At 46.1% G+C, this 23,445-nt stretch overlaps 2 protein-coding genes across 2 annotated transcripts in view; one reads left to right on the top strand and one right to left on the bottom strand.

Moving 5' to 3' along the window:
* The window catches only part of pkd2 (polycystic kidney disease 2), a 913,849-nt gene that overhangs the window by 98,096 nt on the left and 792,308 nt on the right, over positions 1–23,445 (bottom strand). The window lies entirely within an intron of this gene.
* LOC114652394 (calcium-binding protein P-like) lies at positions 1,676–15,449 on the top strand. The gene is made up of 12 exons (XM_028802776.2): positions 1,676–1,778; positions 4,255–4,319; positions 4,392–4,484; positions 5,811–5,861; positions 6,703–6,972; positions 8,331–8,384; positions 8,704–8,868; positions 10,399–10,455; positions 11,879–11,980; positions 12,096–12,140; positions 14,432–14,470; positions 14,636–15,449. The coding sequence occupies exons 2-12, from the start codon at positions 4,266–4,268 to the stop codon at positions 15,176–15,178; spliced, it is 1,473 nt and encodes a 490-aa protein (XP_028658609.1). The 5' UTR covers positions 1,676–1,778; positions 4,255–4,265; the 3' UTR covers positions 15,179–15,449.

Here is a 23,445-nt window from a genome sequence, read left to right as displayed (position 1 = left end):
TGTGCCTTCTTATGGACTGGCATCCCATCAAACATGGGACAAGCCCTGAAGCTCTTGTGGGTCTCATCACAGATGTGTAACTAAATGTCGACGGGTTTGTCCCCTGGTGGACTGGTGTCCCCATCCAGGTGCATAGATTCCTGGCTTGTGCCTTATCTGGCTCAGCGCCCCCAGACTATGAAGTGCATTAAGTAGATTTCATAAGAGGTGGTGGGTAAGATAGTGTGCCCTCTAGTGGACTGGCATGCCATGAAAGGATTGTCCAATAAAATATGTTGTACGCCCCCAACCCAATACTTATGCCACAGTTTTTCAAATAATGGATGGATGCTGTAACAGTGCCCTCTGGTAGCCTGGCAACCCATTCGGCATCATTGGATCTTGCTTTGCGCCCATAACAATGACCAACATGACATTGGTTTCCTAACCTGATGGATCAGTGAGAGTTTGTGGCTCAGTGGCAGTGCCCTCTGGTGGACTGGCATTCCATCCAGGGCTGCTGGTTCCTGTCCAACAATGGGATTGGTAAGAAATTCATAAATATGACGTATAATTCATCATGTATGTGTGAGTTAATATTGGGTAAGGTTGTGGGCACACCCACTAGAGGACTGGTGTCCCCATCCAGGCTTATCGGTTCCTGTATTGTGCCATACGTGAACGGGTTGCCCCTCAGGATTAAGCAGCTTTCATAATGGATGGCTGAGTGAGGGTATAATGGTCCAGTAACAGTGCCCCCTAGTGGACGGGCACCCCTTACATGGTTGTTGGTTCCTCCCTTAAGTTCAATGTGATAGGGCAGCAACCCTCAGAGCCGTGAAGTGGATACCATGGGCTTGTCCTTTAGTGGACTGGCATCCCATCCAGGGTTGCTGGTTCCTGCCTCGTGCCTCACCCAGTCCCCTTAACCCTGATGTCATCTTAGCAGCTCTCCCAATGAATAGTGGCATCAGGGCTGGTAGGCCTGTGAGTGCGCCCTCTGCTGGACTGGCCTTGCTGTCAAAGACTGGGCGCTGACTCATTATAGCCATGTAAATGGGATCATGAAATGGAAGGCTGGATGGATGGACCTAATTGGGGGGGGGGGTCTTCAAAATTCTCCAAGGAAAGAATTCTTTCAATGAATGTATGTGAGGACACCTAGTGGACGCAAAGGAGAATTGCATTTAAGACTAAAGCAGGAGGCTCTCCTTCACAGATCTGGAAGCCATGGAGTGGATGTGGAAACTTTAAAAAGATCGAGACGGCTTAGCTCATGAAACCCACAAATGGCCCCCCTTTCGCTTGCCCCGATTTGGCCTTGAGGGGGAGCCCTCTGGAATGTCATGTCCTCTCACGTTTCTTCTTTGGAACCTCGGTGTGGGACCACTGCCCCCTCACCCCATCCACTAATCCCCCCTGCCCTTGAACGCCCATCCTGCTGGTAACCCCAAGGCAAACGAGAAGAGCTGTACAACGCCGAGGAGGAAGAAAATCCCCTGAAAGCCCTCAGAATGCAAAGTCGTGTTGTTGTTTGTTGTGCGGCACGTGCAGCCTGACACGGGAAGACGACAAGGTGCAATTACACGTAATGACGGCCTGTCTGGGGCTCCTCATTCCGGCGTGTTGTGAAAGTCGAGCGTCTAGGAGATCATCGCCGCGCCCGCTCCTGATTGGCTCCTCCGCCCAGACGAGGGCCTTTAAATGTCTTCTGGGCTCTCGAGGTGACCAAACGGACAGAGAAGACGCTCACTGGAATCCAACCCTCCATCTCTCCACCAGCGGAGCTTGTGCCCAAGGTAACCGAACCGCTCTCTCCATACGCCTCGGCTTGGCATGACTGGCATCGGGTGTGGCTGTGCCCTCTGGTGGATTTCCAATGCATATTGTAAAGATGCTCGGGGCAGCTGGGTGGCTCAGCGGTTAGCACTGCTGTTTTACAGCTTCTCCATCCCGACTCGGACGCGCTTTCGGATGTCTGTTGCCTTTCTCTTCAGACAGGCATCTGCAGCCCGTTGCTGGTGAGATAACTCGAAGACCCTTAACTGGCTTGATAATGGATGGATGAGCGTGACGGTGAAACTCGTAAAATGTGGAATCCGCTTATTTGTTATTTTGTAATAATGTTAGATTCCAGCGGGAGATCCAAACTCCTCCTGCGGCCTTCCTTTTCGTTTGGCCGATTTGGCTGCAGTCCTTCCAGTGATGTCCACCGTGACTTTGAACTGGACTGGGTGGCTTTCCGATTGTCATGCTTTGTCACTTTTTATTCTTATTGTGTGTTTAGCTGTCCCGCTTGACCCACACTGGCACCAGGTGGTCTGTTCTTTCATCTCATTGCCCGCCATTGCACTTTTTAAATAAAGTATGTCAGCGCTAGCGGCTAACAATGGTGGCCTTGCAGTTAGCAGTTCAGCCAGTAGATGGCGTACAGCTGTTCAGCCTCTTAAGCTCGTGTCACATTACACAACATCGTAGCCTTCATTTATGTCATCTTAGCCAGTCAGTGGCAGTGGGAGACGTGCTCTCGTGAAGACAATCGTCTAATGTGGCATCCCCAGTGAGTGTGCCTGGCATGGGTAAAATCAAACTGGTGTGATGATCTCATTAGAAGGAGGCGTGGCCACTTTACATGTGGGAGTTAAGAACCAATCAGCATTCAGCTGGCAGTACAATGCACAGAATGTGGTGATGAGGTCAGGAAGACGCGAGCTCAGAAGCAAAGGGCGTCTCTCTGATGTCTCGTCTTTAGTGCGCGAAAACAGAAAAGAAAAAGAGAAAAGTGAAAAGGGCAGAGACTGCGGCTGCACTCACCACAGCTATTTACCCTTCATAGAGTGCCACGCAGCACCCTGTTGGCTGCCAGAAAAAGGGGATGAGATGGCACTCGCCTGTTAAATGTAACTTGGGCTACGATTTTCACTTGTGTAATCTGACACAGGGTAGTGACGAGATCTGCAAATATGACACACCCAACGACAAAAAGTCGCGTGATCTTATTGGACGATTTCTTTCATTTTCTATAACTGCTTACTTTAATGCAGGGGGGCACACTGGCATCATTGCCTTCAAGACAGAAACCAACCCATGCATGGCATGCCAGTCCATCACATGCATACCATCCAAGAATGGGCCAACTGAGCTAAAGTGCAAAGCTTTAAGGTCAAGTCGTTGGTCCCAGTGGGTGTATTGTCACATGCAGTGACACCTGTGGAGTCCTTACTTACATGTGCTAATCAATATGCAACACAATGCCAGTCTTTGGTGCCATGATGAGCGAGTATTACTGCCTCAGAACTTCTATTTTACTTACCTAAAAAAAGTCAGAAAATATTTTCATAAATTCACACAACAAAAATTACTGAGAAATTATAAGGAGGAACATGAGGGGTGGAGCTAGAAGTTTGAGTGGCTGATGGCTGGGTGGGGCTATATGTGTTCAAAAGTACAGCCAGCTGGGCGGGGCTTGATGCATGAGTGGCAGAAGGCGGAGTGGAGCTTAAAAAGTTTAGAGGATCTTTAGTGTCACTTGAAGAGAGAACAGTCAACTTCTGACTAACGTGTGCTAATCGGTGTGAGATAGATAGATAGATAGATAGATAGATAGATAGATAGATAGATAGATAGATAGATAGATAGATAGATAGATAGATAGATAGATAGATAGATAGATCAACAGATAGATAGCTAGATAGATAGACAGATAGATAGATAGATAGATAGATAGATAGATAGATAGATAGATAGATAGATAGATAGATAGATAGATAGATATGAGAAAGGCGCTATATAATCGATAGATAGATAGATAGATAGATAGATAGATAGATAGATAGATAGATAGATAGATAGATAGATAAAAAGGCAATATAATATAATTGATCCTTAATATAATAGAACCATAACTTGACACATGCCTATGTCTCTGTCACATGCCACTGCTAATGTTTGTGATGTGCCATCTGTTGGAATGACAAATGCAATGTATTTTATACCTTAAATGTTTGGTTTGCACCATCTGTTGGAATAACAGAGACACAGCAACAAGGCAGACAGATAGATACACAGACACACAGACACTTGGCCTTTAATTAAAGTGGATTATTAGTATTTTTTGTATTTTTCCCATCCCTTCCCTTTATTTTTATTATTCTCACTCCTCTTTTCTAAATCACACCATAATCCTCACTGCCAGCCTTACAGACTGGTGGTCTCCATCATGATCCTCTGCTTGTCCAGGGCCCTCTCATTGTTTTCTTGTGTCTCTCCTTGCAGCTCATCCAGTCATGAAAGCTGTCATCCTGCTCATCTGTGCCCTCGGCACCACGTGGGCCATGCCAGTAAGTGCCCTACTCCCTCTGTCGTTGCCCTGTTCCTCCATACCGTTGCTGACCAAATGTCCTTCTTTCCAGCTGCAGGTCTACCAGCAGATGCAGCAGCAGATCCAACTCCAGCAGCAGCCGCAGCATCCGGGTGTTCCTGCCCTGGCGACCATCAGCCAAGAGGTAGGGTTCGGGTTCAGGTTCGGGTTTGGGTTTGGAGGGGCGCAGGTTCATCATTCACTAATGATTTCATTTGACAGATTTAAAGCTTGACGTGGGAGCCCCGGCACCTTTTATTAGCAGGCCAGTGTATTGTGGGGCTCAAGGGGACCCCCTCCCAATGCTCTTCTATTGAATCCTTAACAGAGTGCTGCCACCTCAAGCACTGGTTTGGCGGGTCATTTGTGTGTTGATTTGATTTTCTTCTACTGGTCTACTAGACAAACAAATATTTTTTGAAACTGGTGGATGAGACTATGATAGTGAGGGGGACTTTAACTGTCCCACCACAGGGTGAGCCCCTCTGTTTATAGCGGCCGATGAGAGTCATTAAGTTGTGTTGCCTGCCTTTGGATTTGGTTTTTGACTCTCAGACCCTCGGCTGATGGATGACAGCTCAATGACAGGAGTGACAAGATGACCAGCAAGGACTGATAATACATAGCAAGTGAAGAGCATTGGCTGTAGTACTCCAGATGTCCTCATGAGGGCGCTGATGCTCTTCAGTACTGTATCTCATTCTTTAATCCTTGCAGGGACTCCTTTGATTTGTCAGTGACTCCGCTGAGCTGCTTGGTGGCACAGTGGTTAGTGCTGCTACCTCACTGACGCAGGTTCATGGCTTTAAGCCCCAGGTCAGGGCCGAGTCCATGTAGAGTGTTCTCCAGGATTTCCTCAAACTTCTCCATAGATGTACTGCTTGGATTGATTGACAATTCAAACTTCTGTGGCAGAGGGCCTGAGTGGGCACTGAGGTGGACCAGGTTAGCTCCTGCCTTGTGTGAAGAGGTTGAAGTGTGATGAAAAGTCTTTAACAAGTAGCCTCTCTGCCCACCTTATGTTTAGCACCCACCTCTGCTTGAAATTATTTGGACAGGCACACCATGAAAAGAAACCAACTTCCACCATCAGTGAGTGTGCCCTCTTATAGACTGGCATCCCATCCCAGCTGCTAGGCTGGATGTTATAAAAGAGTGATTCTCTTCTCTGCTCTCCATTGTCTTGACTGGTCCTCATGTATCTCATGTGTGCCATCCATTAGTCCAGGCTGGTGGCAGAAACAATCGGGCCCCCTTTGCCAATGCAGTGGTGGTCATTGTGATTTCTAGAGGAGTCGATTAGTAAAATGGACCCAGCACCTCGTTTTACTGAGGCCTGTGGAGCATCTTAGGTGTCCTACAAATGAACAGATTTCATCCGTGGATGGATGGGAGGTGGGCATACGGGTTAGAACATCATGCAGCTGAGTGCCATCTTTCTAAAATTCATCTGTTGATTTCCTCACTCTAGATGATGAGAGACATCGCCCGTTACAAGAGCTTAATGCAACAGTATCCAGAGGTGAGTGGCGAAAAACCAGCATGTCACCTTAAAAAGCACTGAGGGACACTTTCTGATATGGCACCCTGCAAGAGTGTCCCCCCTAAAGAAATGAAAACTGCAAGTCTCAACATTTTTATTTTCCAGAAAGTACAATGTGAGGCTTTGTGGCCATTTGGAATTGGCTTACCCTGAGTGTGCCAGGTGGCAGACTGGCATCCCATCAAGGGCTGACTGTCATGTGCTTAGTGATGCCATTATAGGTTCCTGCTACCCGCATCCCTGAGTGAGCCCATAAAATGGATGGATGGATGGAATTGGAAAATGTAAAAAAAAATTTCCACTAGGTGGCAGACTGCACTCAATTTATGTCTTTATTATATAGTGCCTTTCACATCTATCTATCTATCTATCTATCTATCTATCTATCTATCTATCTATCTATCTATCTATCTATCTATTATATAGTGCCTTTCATCTCTATCTATCTATCTATTATATAGTGCCTTTCATCTCTATCTATCTAGATTGATAGATATAGATAGAAATATAAGCTAACTTCTGTCTTTCAGGGGCACATTCAGGCTTAACGTTGTTGGAAATTATTTTGTAATGCAAGTAGAAATAAAATGCATTACATTTTTCATTCTAACAGATGGTGCACAGCAAATATTAATAGACAGATAGATATGAAAGGCACTATATAATAGATAGATAGCGCTTTATTAAGACCCAGAGGGAACATTAGCATGTGTGCCCAATCAAAGTCCCTCAAGGCTGCAGGTTTAATGCCAATGTTGTATTTTATTCTCTGTGCCCCCCACAAGTGCCCTCTATTAATGCTGTTTTCTCTCCTCCTCAGCTCTTTCATCAAGTGAACTTTCCAGATTTGCAGCCCGGGCCCCCCATGAATCCGGCCCAGCAGCTTCCACAAGTGCCTCACGGACAGGCTCCATCCATGCTCCCTCCACAGCAGCCATCCCAGGTGCCATCCCAGGTGCCCTCCCAGCTGCCCCCTCAGTTGCCCCCTCAGCTGCCATCAGTCCTGACGCCACCATTGAACCCACAACTTCCTCCTCAGATGCCTCCACATTTCCAGCTGATTGAAGCTCAGCCAGGCTGGGAGCAGCAGGTGAGTCAATGGACTCAGTGCCCACATAGAATGGCACTTTCACTACTATCCACTGACACAGATGGCATTCATAAAATGAGAAACTCTTAAAATTCCTTGGTAGAAAAGAACAACGAGTAAAAATGAAGAAACTTCTCCAAACATCAATGAGTCTCCGTGTGAGCCCCCCGTAGTAGGTCTGTGGTCATGGTGGCCCTTCTGCTTGTCTGCGTGACACTTTAGGGTTTGGCTGTGTTTAGGGAAGACCCGCAATGACATCCAGCAGGGGCTCTAATAAGTCCGAAATCCCCTCTTTAAAAGCGCTTGTCCTGCGCAGTTGCAGGGTCAGCTGTCCTGCCCATCCGCCTCCAGTTGGTTCGATCCAAAGGGTCTCCGTGGGGGTCTTTGGTGCATCACATTTTTGTCTTAAACCAGTCAGGCTACCACTTCAGCGTCTGCCCTCTTCCTTAGGATTAAGGCGTAGTGCAGTTCTCAAAACCGAATCGTTGTTGCTCCGTAACATGTGGCCATAGAGTTCCGGTCGAAGCCCTTACGGACACTTCGGAGGTGTTGGTGTGGGATCGGTGGCGGCGGCGGATGGTTTAATCCCCCTTGATGTTGGAAGCGCACGCCCCTTAACTTTTATAAATGTTTCCCATCGGGTAACTGGTGCCACCTCACCCGTCTTTGATCGACGCAGCCCCCCGCCGTGTGTCTGTCGTGTTGTTGTGCGCTTCTGTGGCGTTGAGCTCTGCAGGATGAACTTCTGTTTGCTGTGATCTCTTGTTGCAAATAACGTGAGCTTTACTCGTGTTGTGATCACGCAGTGGCACCCCGTGAAAACCCGCTTGGTAAATCATTACTTAACATTACTTGGCAGTCGACTTACAGTATTTAAGTATTATGCATGTATTGTAATTCTCACAGCCACCAGTAGATGGAGCGCAGGTATCACAAGTGTATTATAATAATAATAATAATAATAATTATAATAATAATAATAATAATACTAATAATGGAATTCAGATTCTGATACTTTGCTGCACAATTTCAGATAATAGTATCTTGGTACGACTCTCAGTCCCCTCTGTGTGGGAGCTGCAGGGTCTCTCCGTGTTTAAGTGGGCTTACAGACTTTATCTTTGGCTGGACAGGACTCTTTATGACGTCTGTGATAAGACAGTGACGTCAGCAAGGCCATCATCTGCACTGCCGCCACTGGGCTGAGAAAGACGTGACTGCCACCAGAGAGTCTGAAAATGAAAAAAAGGAAAATAAAATGAGACACAAACCCCCTTTAACTTTACCTGTACAGGCCCACTTTGGCATTGAGGTTTACTGTGTCATCATTGTCTCATCATCACTCTTCTTCTTTTCAGTACGAGTACGACGCACCGTACCTGTTAGCACACGGGCCATCTCAGCAGTCACCGGTAAGAGACCACAGGAGCGACTGTCCCTACTATCTGTTTAACTGTCTGCTTTATATAGTGCCTTTCACATCTATCTATCTATCTATCTATCTATCTATCTATCTATCTATCTATCTATCTATCTATAGTGCCTTTCACATATCTATTAAGCACCTTGTGCATGGGAAAGGCGCTATATAAATAAAATGTATTATTATTTATTATTATTATCTATCTATTATATAGCGCCTTTCACATCTATATGTCTATGTATTATATAGCACCTTTCACATCTATCTATCTAGATCTAGATTTGCTAAAATGATGCATTTTCTTCCAGGCTTTGCCTACAGCAGGTAATGTGCCAGTGCCAGCCACACCACAAGCCCCAGTGGTACCAGGACAGCAAGCCCAACAGCCAGGCCAAGGCACCCAATTTAACCAGCCGGGCCAGACGCCCAGTACACAGGGACACCTGCCTGTCCCCACTGGCCAGCAGCCACAGGTAAGGCTTACGATGGGCCAAACCAGGAAGAAAATGCCCTGGGGGGATAAGGTGGGCAACATCAAAAGGGACACATTAGAGTTAATGAAGTCAGACCTGGCTGCTATGGCAGCACCGGGGTGTCAATGTGAGCCAAGCTCTCTTAGTCTGGGCACCTGCCTTAAAATGAATGAGGGCAGCAGCAGAAACACTCTGGAATGAAAAATAATGAAATCTCATGAAACTGCTGAAAAGTTGAAAATTCATGAGGACAAAAAGAGAAGAGAAAAGAAGTGAAGCACAGACTTGTGCATTTATATATAGTGCCTTTTGAAATAGCTTGTCTTACAATTCTGCACAAATTAAACTGCTGGGCAGTAAAACCCTCAGTGACATCTGTGTCCACAGTGCAGGGCACCCTGCAGTGCCAACACTGACTTGTTCATCTGTCTAACCCCCATATAGTGCCTTTCACTCACACCTCTCTATCCATCTATAAAATGCTGACATTTATTTTAATTTTTTCTGTTATTCTATTTCTGTTATATGGTGCCATTTCAAATCTATCTATGTATCAAAAAAGTGTAATACAGTAGATGGATAAAAGATCTATCTATCTATCTATCTATCTATCTATCTATCTATCTATCTATCTATCTATCTATCTATCTATCATATAGTGCCTTTCACTCTATCTATCTATCTATCTATCTATCTATCTATCTATCTATCTATCTATCTATCTATCTATCTATCTATCTATCTACCATATAGTGCCTTTCACTCTATCTATCTATCTATCTATCTATCTATCTATCTATCTATCTATCTATCTATCTATCTATCTATCTATCTATCTATCTATCTATCATATAGTGCCTCTATCTATCTATCTATCTATCTATCTATCTATCTATCTATCTATCTATCTATCTATCTATCTATCTATCTATCTATCTATCATATAGTGCCTTTCACTCTATCTATCTATCTATCTATCTATCTATCTATCTATCTATCTATCTATCTATCTATCTATCTATCTATCTATCTATCTATCTATCTATCTATCTATCTATCTCGTGCCTATCAGTCTGCCTACTATGCCTGTCTCTCTTTCCTATCTCTTCTTGTATTGAGCCTTTTGTCTCTCCACTGATGCCCGTTTCTGTCACTACCAGTCAGTACCAGTCACTAATGCGCCGTCCCCTCCTGCAGTTCCCTTCTCTAACAGCAGAGGCCCATCAGGTGTCCAGCCCGCCTGATTTTGATGTCTGTCCCTTATTCTACTTTCCCTTTTGATGGCAGGGTTGGTCATGTTGTCCCACCTGTCACCACTGACCCCCCTCTGGCCGTGTCCCACTACATTGTGCGGGTGAAGCCACTGTTGCCCCTTGCCATGTGTAGCGTACACAAGAACCATTAAGAAGATGAAAGTCTGTCTCATAAAAAAACAGAACAACAGCCAGGGGTCTTGAGGGGCGGTTGGGTGGGTGACGGGTTAAGTAAATTAAAGCGAGAGGCTCAGATGTGTATCTTTTTTCTTTCCAGATGTTCCCCACCTTTGGCTTTGTCCCAGTAATTCCTCCTCAGACGGCCAAGCAGCAGGTAAGCACCTTGAGTTTTCTGTCCCTCGTTGCCCTCAAGTAGGAGTTGGTGATCCCGTCGCCTGCCATCTGCAATTTATTTTACTTTCCTTCAAGCAGTTCAGGTTTATCGTAGTTAACTTTCAATGTGAAGGTGTCTGCCTGTAGATGGCAGCCTTGTTTCTTGAAAGAGTCAAAGATGAAAACTACAAGGACAACCATTTCAGAATCCCTCTCATAATTTCTGTTCCTCAGATCCATTGAAGCCCCTGTCAGGGTCCAGTCACTGTCATCATTGTCATAGAAAACTGCTGCTGACCCCCAAAGGTCACATGAAAAGGCGATGTCCACTCTTTATGAATACATTTCAGATTCAGATAAATGAACTCTGTGCATAAAATGTTAAGGGCTGTGTCCATCTGTCAGAAGATTACCCATGAGCCACCGGGGCTGGCACCTTAATCCTGGTCTTAATGGAAAGCTTATGATGTGATCTGTGCTGGTGATGCAAAACAAATGTGGGTGCCGACAACCTTGGCAGAGTTACCAGGGTTTGCATCTTTCCCACAGCAACCTGCTTAGAGAATTTGATAAAGAAGGTGACACAGCAGAAAGAAAAAGAAGAGCAGCGACATCTGCTGAGTGTGAAGCAAATTGCAGAAGCCAATTAAGTGATAGGAGGAGAAAAAAAAAATGAGACCACAGCACTGGCACCTACTGGCACTCACAAACTACTAGGGTGAGAACCCTGATCTTGTCTTGTGAGGACTGGGGGTCCGCGTCTTTCTAGTAATTGAATTATTTTAACATTTACTTATTTGGCTGATGCCTTTCTCCAAGGTGACTTACTCCATTTGTGGTACAGCTGGTCACATTTCTGATTCGTGCCCAGGCAGGTGAAGTGACCTACTCAGGGTTACACTGTGGTATCAGTAGCAGGATTTGAACACACAACCTCAGGGCCTGACCCACCACACTGCACTGCCTGTGTGTTTTCTGTATTCTTAATGCTTTTTAATTCTTTACATTCATCTTAAACCAATGGGCACAGTTGTGGGCAATTTGAGCCACTTTAGACCACCATTTTAGACCACCATTTTGGGTGGCATATCAAATTTGTTAGCTGATGTTCCTGCTTTATTGTTACAATCCATCTGGTGAATACTTTCTGAGTGGCTAGTAAGGTGGGGTCTCCAGAACTGTACTGTGGGTGGGCCTGTAGACAGTGAAGGGCGCTACATAAAAATAATGAATGGCCTCCCAGCCAGGACTGGTTCCTGCCTTAAACTCAGTGCCGCCAGGATGGGCTCCAGTATTCTATGACACTGAACTGAAATAAATACGGAAATAAACTGAAAGACCAATGGACGTGTTTGTTATATCGTTGATCTTTTCATTTTGTTCTCTTTCTTTGAAATCCTATTTCCCTTTTTCTTTGACTTTAGCAGTTCTCTGGGTATGGCCTCCTGCTACCAGCGCCATTCCCACCACAGCCTGTCCAGCCGGGCCTGGAGCAGCAGCCCCCGCAGCAGCAGCCGTCTCAGTCGGTGAGCTTTTCATAATAATAATAATATGAATTTATATAGCGCCTTTGACTGAGCGCCGGGCCTCTGGGCTGCGTGACTCGCTCTGCTTAACTCCACTGCCTTCTTGTCCTTACAGATGTTCCCTCAGCTTGTCTACTTTCCTCTCCAGACCGGCGTCATGGTAAGTCCTGCTGTTATCCGGGCCCTGCTGTAAGCATAGGTGCGAGTGTAGCGAGGAGACCATCGTAAAAACAGACAGGAGCCCAGCTGGCCACGAGACCCCCATAGCAGATCTGGAGTCCAAATATGGCCAACTTGGAGACCTGCAGCTGCTCAGGGAGGACAAGCAGCAGAGGGGCAGGGGTGTGGTGGGAAGTGACGTGTCCAAGAGTCACTTAACAAAAGGATGCCCTTTAGCAGACCCATTAATTATACAGTGCCTTTAACATCACTGTTGATACCCATTTGTGCCGCTAATGTACAGCCCTCTCCTTTGAAATAAATAAGAACAATAATTAAACAAGTGAATGAATATAATAAACCATTAATCAGGGTAGAAATCATTGAAAAATACAGACAAAAAGAAAAGGGGCAAACATAAAACTCAATTTGGTTTATTTCTATATAGCAACTTTCACAGCAGCTTGGCTTACAGGTAGACACAAACTGAAATGTTGTACTGTCACCTCACAGTGACACCAAAGTGCAGGACAGTCCCTCACTGCCACCACTGACCTGCGTATCAATGAACAGGGCATTTCATAGAGTGCTGTTCACGTCTACCTGTCCACTAGAGGGCGATGCTGAGCCAAACAGCTGAGAGGAGTCTCCTCATATTATATATCTTATATAGCGCCTTTCACCATTCATGGCAACATTTCTATCTATCTATCTATCTATCTATCTATCTATCTATCTATCTATCTATCTATCTATCTATCTATCTATCTATCATTTCATTATATAGTTCCTTTCACGTCTATCTATCTATCTATCTATCTATCTATCTATCTATCTATCTATCTATCTATCTATCTATCTATCTATCTATCATTTCATTATATAGTGCCTTTCACTTCTATCTATCTATCTATCTATCTATCTATCTATCTATCTATCTATCTATCTATCTATCTATCTATCTATCTATCTATCTATCTATCTATCTATCTATCTATCTATCTTTTTGTCAATTCCCGCTGCTGTTGTCCCGTCCCCTCCTGTAGGCTCTCCTAGCCGAAGTCTGAGGCCTGTAACCGGCCAGTCCACCCCACTTTGAGGACCCCCTCTTTTGCCCACTTGGAGTCCCCATCATGTAAAGCTGCTTTATCTTGAGCTGAGCCACAGGGGTGCTGGTGTCTCTCCCATCAAGCACAGTATGCATGGCAGGTGTAATTCCTGCACCGGGCGCCTGTCCATTGCAGGGCAAACACACACACACACACACGAGGGCTCAGTCAGTCACCGTTGTGAAATGCTGAATGTCATTTCTTCCCTCTAAATATATGAACTGTTTGTTTTTTTTGTTGTTGTTGTTGTTTTTGTGCCCAGCGCCACTCGTCTGTCTATGGGTTACACTCGAGTCCTTTGCAGTCTCCCATTGAGTTGGACATTTTGCTGTTTTGCAGTACTTGTTGTCATTGTCACCTTGTCGTGTCCATTACCTTTCTGCCATTTCCTCATCACGGGTGCTGACAGCCTAAAGTGTCATGAAGTGCTGTGTCTCTCCCTTGCACTCTCATGGCTCCTCCCAGGTGGCTGTGCCAAGTTCGGTGCCCACACATTCACGCCGCCAGCTCCATGTCACACAATCCCAGCCAGGATCTTTCCTGAGGTTGCCAGCCAAAGGGTTGGAGAATAGGCACTGGTCTCTTCTGCTGCTTCATCGTCCATCTCTGTCTCCCTCAGACACACACACACACACACACACACACACTCACACACACCTACTGCTTGGGCTCCGCCTTCTCAAGATGGCCCCACCCCTTTCACAGTGCCTCTCTCCCAGGTCTCTGCGGCCCCACCAGACTTTTTATGCTAAAATGCCACTGTTGCTGAGTGGAAGGCAGAGACCACTTCTGGATGAGACGCCCGTCTGTCACTGTGCCCACTCACACACACACATGATTGCCATTCAGCCTTTATGGAAGTGGAAAGGAAAAACGGGATCACTGAGTATAAAATGCACATCAATACAAGGAGAACTGGCAACTCCACAGCCAACTGATTCCAAAAGAGGTGAAGATGAAGTTAGTTTACAATTGTGGAGCATGTTGGCGCCACGTGCCCACCTCAGACCTTTGATTAAGAACCTTACCATAAAGGTTGGTCTTTAGCCAATTAGGGGGCCTTTTCTATTCAGTGGGTGTGTTGCAGAAGCAGCTGACTTGTGACCCAGTGGCTGCCTTTCCACCTTAACAGATGGCGGGCACTGCCCATTACTGAGTTTATTTTTTTTCTCTGTCATTCCAGGCTGGTGCCATTGGGAGCGTCAGTTCTGAAGAGATGCAGGTACGGCTGTTTCATCCATCCTGATGGCACTTTAATCGCCAGTGAGGCTTCAATGCCCTCTGCTGTTTTTTCTCACTGAGTGAGGTGCCACCTTATGTGACCTGGCATTGAGTTTATGAAAATGCCAACTTCTCTTCTCTGTTTCCTCTCTCTCTCTCTTAACAGCAGTCAGCTGGAGACATGTCCCCTCCAATGGCTGGCTTCATCCCTGGCTTTGCCACGCCCACCTTTGGAGGTGGCTTCCCCAACTTTGTTGGAAGTGGACCAGCAGTAGGGGGCACCGTGCCAGTAGCAGGAGGCATCCCGACAGCACAAGGAACCCAGCCGGGAGTCCTCCCTGAGGTCAAGCTGCCGATACCAGTCGGTCAAGGTGGCAGCCCCACCATCCCTGAAGTCATTCCCGTTGGTCAAGGAAACATGCCACCTAAGAACGAAGGAGCAGTCCCAGCTCAGGGAGGCCAGCAGCCTTCACCTCAAATGAAACTGCCCAACATGACACCCGATGGAGTCCCGCTGGATGGCCCCGTGCCACCTGAGGGCACCGTGCAGTCATTTTTCCCAGGAAGCACTCAGGACACCATTGGTAAAAAATCTCCAACTGCGGCGCCCGACCCTGCCACCATGCCAAAGGCACAAGCTCCCACGCCACCGGAAGTGGAGATGCCCGACCTTGACGACTACACAGCAAACTTCTACCTGCACCCGTAGAGACGCGCCAACGTGGCTCTCACTGTTCTGCTCTTCCACTCGGTCCTCGATGAGCCCACCCTGACAGGCTTGATGGACTGAGGGGTCTCCCCTTGTGTGTCCTCCTGTTCTTCTTCCTGTAATCCTGCTGAATGTCTTCGCGTCTCTCTGTAGTTCTCAGCCTCGCCTTAAAGCTGCTCACCAGACGCCGTGTTGGCCATTAAGCTGCAGTATGTTACTGTACAGTACAGAGAACTGGGGACGATTATTTAAATAAAAGGCTCTGAAAGCACTTTGTGTGTCTGTGATGACGAGAGAAGACCGCGAGAAGGGGCTGGGGACCCTCGGCGTACGGGATAAGGAAAAGCGAGTTGTCACAAAAGACCGAGCCCCAATACAACTGAATGGGGAGGTGAGGGGCGGGACTCTTATAGGCGGTGTGCAAGAAGAGGCGGGTCCGTGAGGAAGTGAGGTCAGCAGGAGGGCGGGGTCTGGACAGGAAGTTGATGCCTGGCTTAGTTGGGTTTCCCTTCTGATGATCTGTAGAAGGGGGAGATAAAGTGGGTTAGTGTGGTACATCAACCCCCCCCAGAGCCCTTTGACTGCCCGCTAGGCACACGTGTGTGTGTGTGTGTGTGTGTGTGTGAGACGGTGTCTGATGTGTGCAAGTCCTCGTTTGGATTAACTGGGTTCAAAAATGAATGAATGAACGAATGAATCTGAAGAAGACGGCAGGTGAATTCTACACACGTCAGCCTGGCAGTGTAACCTGTCACTTCCACCCATCAAGATACGAGAGCTTCGTGATTGGTTGAGTCATCCAAGATGGGGGAGGCCCCGCCTCCAGCAGCTGCAGTCTCGAGTAGTCAAGCGACGAGCCACAGGATTGTCCAGGCGAGCAAAGCACACTTGCCATCCTGCCAGCGAGGTTAACTGGCAGGCCACAAATTGATAAAGGAGAGGAAGATTAAAAAAATTATTTGGGGTTCAAAGCCAGGAATCGAACTAACAAAGCACAACAGCCCATTGGAGATGCTAAGCACCATTAGAAATTGGACTTCCCTGCAGTGCAGCCAGAGGTGGGTCTACCATCAGGGGGTTCTGGGTGTGTGCCCAGGGTCCAACGATGCTACTGTACAGGGGAGGACCACCATAGGGTGTCCATTAGTCACTGGATGCTGTGTTATAAGGGCTTGGGGGCTTATCCCAGTGGAATGTGGGGGCCCTCCACTGGTGTCTTGGTCATGCCAATCACATGAGGGGTTCCTCGTGGCTCTGCTCTCAGCCCTCTGATCTTCTGTATCGACTTTGCTGCCCCTTGGCCATGTTATTGGGACCCTTGGGCTTACGGGTTATCATTTTTGTTTTTGCAGATGACACTCAGGTCTGTCTCAGTGTTAAAAGTGAAAGACCATCAGAGCTTTCTCAGCCCACAACCTGCCTCAGTGAAATAAAAACCTGGAAATGAAGAGCCACAACACCAAAGTCCTGCTGCTTGGCTGGCACTAAGGCTCAGCTTAAGTAAATGAGCTCCAGCAGACCTCCATCTTCTGTTAGCAATCTTGGTGCCATTTTGGATTCCTCCCTTTCTTATTTGACCCACTGTGACCAGTAGGGGGCATAACAGGAGTACTTCACACCAAAGTTCTTACATGTTGGGTCTTCACAAATATCCTCTTCTTTCTTTCTTTCTTTCTTTCTTTCTTTCTTTCTTTCTTTCTTTCTTTCTTTCTTTCTTTCTTTCTTTCTTTCTTTCTTACCTCCACTCCTCCCAAGCCAGTGTTGTCCGGCTCCTCTCCTGACTCCAAGTCACCTGGACGATGTCGAGTGGCTTCCTTTATCTCACACCCGGGAGTGCTGCCTCCACTAGGGCACAGCCTGACAGAAGCACTTTAGGGTCCCCCAAAGTAGGGATCTCAAACCCTCACAGCACTCTCTGGTGGCCCCTCCAGAGCCCAACAAGGCTGCGCCATGGGACTACAGTTCCCAGCATGCCTTGTGAGTGTCCATACAGGTATGCTGCCCCATAACAAATCGGGGAGGGCGGTGGTGTCTCCCTGGTTCTTCAATCAGTCTGACCCTGCCAGCATGCCCAGTTCCGACCTGGCATCTTCTGCCATCTTCCTGGCTGGGCTATGGAACACCCAGACTTTCTTCTTGAGCTTTCAATGCTCTGGCCTTCTTTCCAGGTAAGGAACTTTGTTCCCAGCCCAACCGGGATGCCCACCCAGGTAGGTATGTCGTTCCTCACACCACATGAACCACATTCAGTAACTTTCTAACTTCGACCTCCATAACGTATCCTGTGTTCATTCGTCCCTTTACCTTGTGGTGGGCTTCTTTCCAATTACATGACATCGGCGGTCTCCACCCCACTCCCACTTCCCAGTTTGTCCATCACTGCTGGCCAGATGTGGAGAGATGTGCGGAAACTGAAGGCTGGACGTCCTTTATTTAGACCTACGGTTGCTCTTGGTTTTGCAGCAGGGCAGGCTGAAGAAATCGAACAGAGGACATCCTTTCACCAGCTGGCTTCATTTACATACAGCGACTACGAGGCGTCTGCGGTGGGTTGGCACCCTGCCCAGGATTGGTTCCTGCCTTGTGCCCTGTGTTGGCTGGGATTGGCTCCAGCAGACCCCCGTGACCCTGTGTTCGGATTCAGCGGGTTGGAAAATGGATGGATGGATGGACTACGAGGCGTCTCAATCACACCAATCACCAAACAGATAAATGGTAGGGTCCAGAAGCAGACCTCTGCTATCAAGTGTTGTGTAAAGTCCCACCAGAGCTAATCGTGACGAGTTACGGGTGACACTTGGTGGCCACTTATGAGTTATCAGAGAAGTTAAACATCACGCGTGACCTCATTCTCTAATTTGAAGGTGCTGCTGCAAACGGCAGGATGTCCCCCTCACCCAGTGACTGTTGCAAGCGCATTTCTTTCTGATAAAGGTGGCAGAACCTGATGGAATCGACCCCAGGGGGCTGAAAACATGTGCCAGGCAGCTCAGTGGGGTCCCACAGCACCTCTTCTCCCTTTTTCTGAGTTTGCAGGAAAACTTCATGTGTGGCCCCAGTGCCAATGAAGTGGGGGGGGGGGGGGGGTCCAGTATAAAGAATTTAGTCCAGTATGTTCACCCTTCCAATATTATGAAGGCCTTTCCGGATAAAGCTCGAAACCCTGGCCAAAGACCATCGTGATCTTCTGCGGTTTGCCCACCAGACCATGTAGATGTCAAAGTTGCTTCCATGCTCTGCAGATCTGACTCCCATCTGGTCAGGACTATGGTCTTTAATTTGTCCAGCGCCTTAAACACCATTGTGGCTCACAGACATGGGTACAAGTTAGGGGATATGGACCTTGATGACCGCACCGTCTGGTGGATCACAGACTGCTTGACCAACAGATTTATGAGGCTCAGAAATGGTGCTGGGGGGGGCTCAGAGAACTGTCCTGTCTGCCCTCCTTTTTTACACCCTCTACATGACAGACATCAGGCTGTTGCCATCTAGAGAAGTTCTCAGGTGGCTCCTCCATCACAGATTGCATTGACAAAGCAGGCGGCTGCTGGAAACCTTTGTCTTGTGATGGAGGTAGATCCACCTGCAGATGAACATTTAAAGAGTAAGTGGTGGACCTAAGATAAGCCAAAGAGCCTCCCATCAACAGAGAAGACGTGGATCTGGTGCAGAGATACAAGTACCTGGGGGTCCGTAGGAGCAGCAAAACTGGAGTGGTCTGACAACACAGTGGCACTGGACGAGAAGGACCAGAGCAGACTGGACTTCTGAGGAGACCCGGACTTCTGATGTGAGCAGCAAGCTGCTGGGAATGCTCTATCAGTCCACTGCAGTCAGTGTGTTGTTCTACACTATGGTCTGCTGGAGAAGCGACTTGAGTTTTAGGAGATGCAAAACCCCTGAACCAACTTTACCAGTAAAACCAGCTTTATCACGGGACTGACTCTGGGTTCACTGGAGGTGGTTCTGGAAAAGAGTTGGTGGCAAAAGAGGATGCCATCATGGACAGTTCTGTCCATCCCCTCCTTAGTCACAGGCTCATTCCTCCATGGGGTAGCATGAAGCACCTCTGGGGGACTTTTCTGTCTGCAGCCATCAGGTGCTTCATCTTGACGTCTCTTCATTCACTTCAGCCAAAAGCCCAAGGAAGACAGTCCACGCTTCACTATGCTACATACTTTCTACTTCTCTAGCATACTGTTTATTGTATTAAGTCTTTTATTCTATTGTGTTGTATTATGTTGATATGTTGAGTTGACAATTGGGTTATTTTATGTTTCTTTTTTTTTTTTTGCAAATGGAGATCAGAAAAATCTATTTAATCTAATCTAATGGTTAGATGCGTATCCCCCATCTCACATTGACTACTGGAACTCCCTCCTGGCAGGTGCCCCTTCTAATCTGTTATCACATCTGAGATGCATTACTACAAATGTTTGTGATGCGCCATCTGTTGGAATGACAAATGCAATGCATTTTATTACTGCAAATGTTTGTGGAGCCCCATCTGTTGGAATGGAAAAGGCAGTGTTTTTTAGTACTACAAATTTTGTTGTGCACCATCTGTTGGAATGGAAAAGGTAATGCATATGTCTTTGTTATATGCCATTTGGTATTGGCTTCATAAAAGAAGTGTTAGTGTTTGTGATCTGTTAAAGTTTATGATCTGTTGGAATGACAAATGCAACGCATTTCATTAATACAAATGCTTGTGATGATCCATCTGTTGGAATGGCAAATGTAACGCAGATGTCTTTTTGAATATGCCATTTGGTGTGGGACTTGCAAAAGGCAGTTTTCATTTTTGTGATGCACCATCTGTTGGAATGAATGCAAATGAAATGTGCATGTCTCTGCTATATGCAATTTGGTATGAGAATCGTGAAAGCAGTGTTAGTGTTTGTAATCTGTTAACATTTGTGATCTATTGGATTGACAAATTCAATGCATTTTAATACTATAAATGTCTGTGATGAGCCATCTGTTGGAATGAAAAATGCATGCATTTTATTACTGCAAATTTTGAGATACAACATCTGATGGAATGGCAAAGGTAATGCATATGTTTTTTTTAATATGCCATTTGGTATGGAATTCATAAAAGTAGTGTTAGTGTTTGTGATCTTTTAAAGTTTATGATCTGGTGGAATGGCAAATGAAACACATTTCATTAATACAAATGTTTATGATGATCCATTAGTTGGAATGGCAAATGTAACGCAGATGTCTTTTTGAATATTCCATTTGGTGTGGGACTTGCAAAAGGCAGTTTTCATTTCTGTGATGCACCATCTGTTGGAATGAATGCAAATGCAATGTGTATGTCTCTGCTATATGCAATTTGGTATGAGAATCATAAAAGCAGTGTTAGTGTTTGTAATCTGTTCACATTTAATTGGATTGACAAATTCACTGCATTGCATTACTATAAATGTTTGTGTTGAGCCATCTGTTGGAATTTCAAATGTAATTAATAAGTTTTTGTTTTATATCATTTGGTATGGGATTTATAAAAGCAGTGCTATTTTTTCTGACGTGGCATCTATTAGAAAGAAAAATGCAATGTACTTTACCACTATAAATGTTTGTGAGGAGCCATCTCTTGGAATGACAAATGCAATGTGTATGTCTCTGCTATATGTAATTTGGTTTGAGAATCTTAAAAGCAGTGTTCGTATTTGTAATCTGTTAACATTTTTGATCTATTGGATTGACAAATTCAATGCATTTTATTACTATAATGTTTGTGATGAGCCATCTGATGAAATGACAAATGCATGCATTTTATTACTGCAAATTTTAGGGTGCAACATCTGTTGGAATGGAAAATGTAACGCATATATCTTTTTTAATATGCCATTTGGTACGGGACTCGCAAAAGGCAGTTTTCATTTTTGTGATGCACCATCTGTTGGAATGAATGCAAATGCAATGTGTCTGTCTCTGCTATATGTAGTTTGGTATGAAAATCATGAAAGCAGTGTTAGTGTTTATAATCTGTTAATGTTTTATTGGATTGACAAATTCACTGCGTTTGAATACTATAAATGTTTGTGATGAGCCATCTGTTGGAATGACAAAAGCAACGAGTTTGTCTTTGTTTTATGTCATTTGGTATAGAATTCATAAAAGCAGTGCTAATTTTTCTGATGTGGCATCTCTTGAAATGATAAATGCAATGCATTTTACTACTACAAATATTTGTGATGGACCCTCTGCTGAAAAGACAGGGACACAGAAACCAGACGGACACACATACAATAATATTCAATTGCAGTCGCCACAGGTCTGGGCCAGCAGTTTTACACCCGCAGTTTCACATCGGAAGTTAAGGTTAGGGGTTGGTGTGGTTAGCATGTCATTTAAATGGAAAAGGTTAAGGGTTAGTGTGGTTAGCTGGTGACGTCACTGCCACACTATACTCCTGTGGTGGCGTATGCTGCTGTGGCTCTGCAGTTGGACCCTTCTCCACACAGACACTCTTGTCTATTTGTTACGATGGGCCGGGTGCCCTCACTCTACCCTGCTAGGTAACGAAATTATCTGTCAATCAATCGCTGCGTCGTTATCCTGTACGTTGGAGTCTTTCTCTCCCAGCCTTTTCCAGAAATCAGAAACCAGACAAGTGGCTCGAAGGCGTCCCGTGTAGCGCAGGTTCAGTGAGTTTGCTCTCGTGTGCCCCATTCCTAAGTGTAAATTAACCGCGCTAAGTAATAAGCAGAGCCACTCAGGTTACCTCTGGCGAGATGAAACGTTTAATCTTCTTCTTGAAAATTGCATTGTAAAGGAATCCGAGCTGAGATTACATTCCCACAATCTCTAATAGAGGAAGAGGAACGGCCGCCGCCTCCCGCCCTTTCATCTGAAGACGCCAACAATTCCAAATTCCGCTTTACAGTCTTGTTACCTGCAAGTGATGTGGAAAAAAAAAAAAAGTTAAATCGGCTCATGTTTGCCGTCTTCTCCTCGCTGTTCCCTTAGGTGACCCCTGGATTATCACACACGGGAGGGTCCGAGAGCAAAGAAGCACACGGCTGTTGTGCGTCCCCTTCCTTCTGGTCAGACTTGTCATAAAACATTCATCTAAAAATTAGGGGTGTGTGTGTGTGTGACAACCTGAGTGGGCCACATCAGGACTCCTTGGCAGCGTTTGACACGGACTGCACTCAGTCACTCACTCACTCACAGTGTCACCGATGAAGCCTTGGAATGCTTTCACTCTTCTATAACTGGCAGGCGTCACCTGTCCCCATCACGCAGGGTGCTCCTCAGGGCTTGGTTCTTGGCCCTCTGGGTGAGATTATTAAACGCTGTGGTCTGGGATTCCATTTCAAAGTGGATGGCACACAGATCTTTGTGCGCTTCAAGCCCACCTCTGATTGCCCACCAGACTCTCTGGTGACATCGATTCTGGGCTTCACGGAGACAAGGCAGAGGTGTCAAGTCTCTCTCGACTCTCCATTCGAAGCTTCAGCGTTGACATTAATGTCTCTTCTTCCTCAGACGTCAGGCGCCCGGAGGTTGTTCCAGATTCCAGTTTGTCATTTGAGCCTCATCTGAAGAGTGTCACCTCTCGGCGTGATTATCACAATGCTCTTCTCTTTGGTGTCTCTGGCCAAGTTCTAAACGGACTACACCACCACGTTTAGAGTCAGGCAGCCTTAAATGTGAGACCTCATAAACACAGAACCCCACCACTGGTGTCCTTCCACTGGCTGCCAGGTAAATATCGGATCTCTTACAAGATTCTTCTCTTGATATTTAAGGCTCTTCATGGCGTAACAGTATTTTAAATATACACCTGTGACAACCTGAGATCATCGGATGTTGAATTTCGTGCGGTCCCGCACACCAAATCCAAGTCACTGGGTGTCACTTCTGCAGTGCCCACATTCTGGAGCTTCATATGATGGCGAATCAAAAAGTAAAGGTGATTTGAAAATTAAGCGCTAACTGCAACAAGATAGAAGTTGATGCAATTCAAAACATTCATGATGGCTTCTGGGTAATTTGAATACACACAGTGCAGAAATCCACCGTTAGTCTGGTTGAAGCCAAGCTCGAATGAACATGGACATTCTGCTATGGGATGGCACCAGCACAGAACAATGTGTCAGAGTGAGATTGTTTGGGCAGAGGCAGTGAGACCTGCTGATATTCACCGAATTGAAAAGAAGTGAAAGCAGCAGGACTCAATGTAAAATTTACGAAAAGGATAAAAAGGGTTAAAGTGAGAAGAACATGTGGAGCTGATGAAGTTCCAT

Source organism: Erpetoichthys calabaricus, chromosome 5 (genome assembly GCF_900747795.2).
Source record: "Erpetoichthys calabaricus chromosome 5, fErpCal1.3, whole genome shotgun sequence".
Taxonomy (NCBI): domain Eukaryota; kingdom Metazoa; phylum Chordata; class Cladistia; order Polypteriformes; family Polypteridae; genus Erpetoichthys; species Erpetoichthys calabaricus.
Note: the sequence above shows the minus strand (reverse complement) of the source record. Positions and strands in the feature narration are given on the sequence as shown.

What these genes read in the sequence shown, in the direction of transcription:
- LOC114652394 (XM_028802776.2), top strand. Translation starts at nt 4,266, where the DNA reads ATGAAAGCTGTCATCCTGCTCATCTGTGCCCTCGGCACCACGTGGGCC. An exon ending in GCACCACGTGGGCCATGCCA is followed by an intron (nt 4,320 to 4,391) that starts GTAAGTGCCCTA and finishes CCTTCTTTCCAG; the next exon opens with CTGCAGGTCTACCAGCAGAT. An exon ending in TGGCGACCATCAGCCAAGAG is followed by an intron (nt 4,485 to 5,810) that starts GTAGGGTTCGGG and finishes TCCTCACTCTAG; the next exon opens with ATGATGAGAGACATCGCCCG.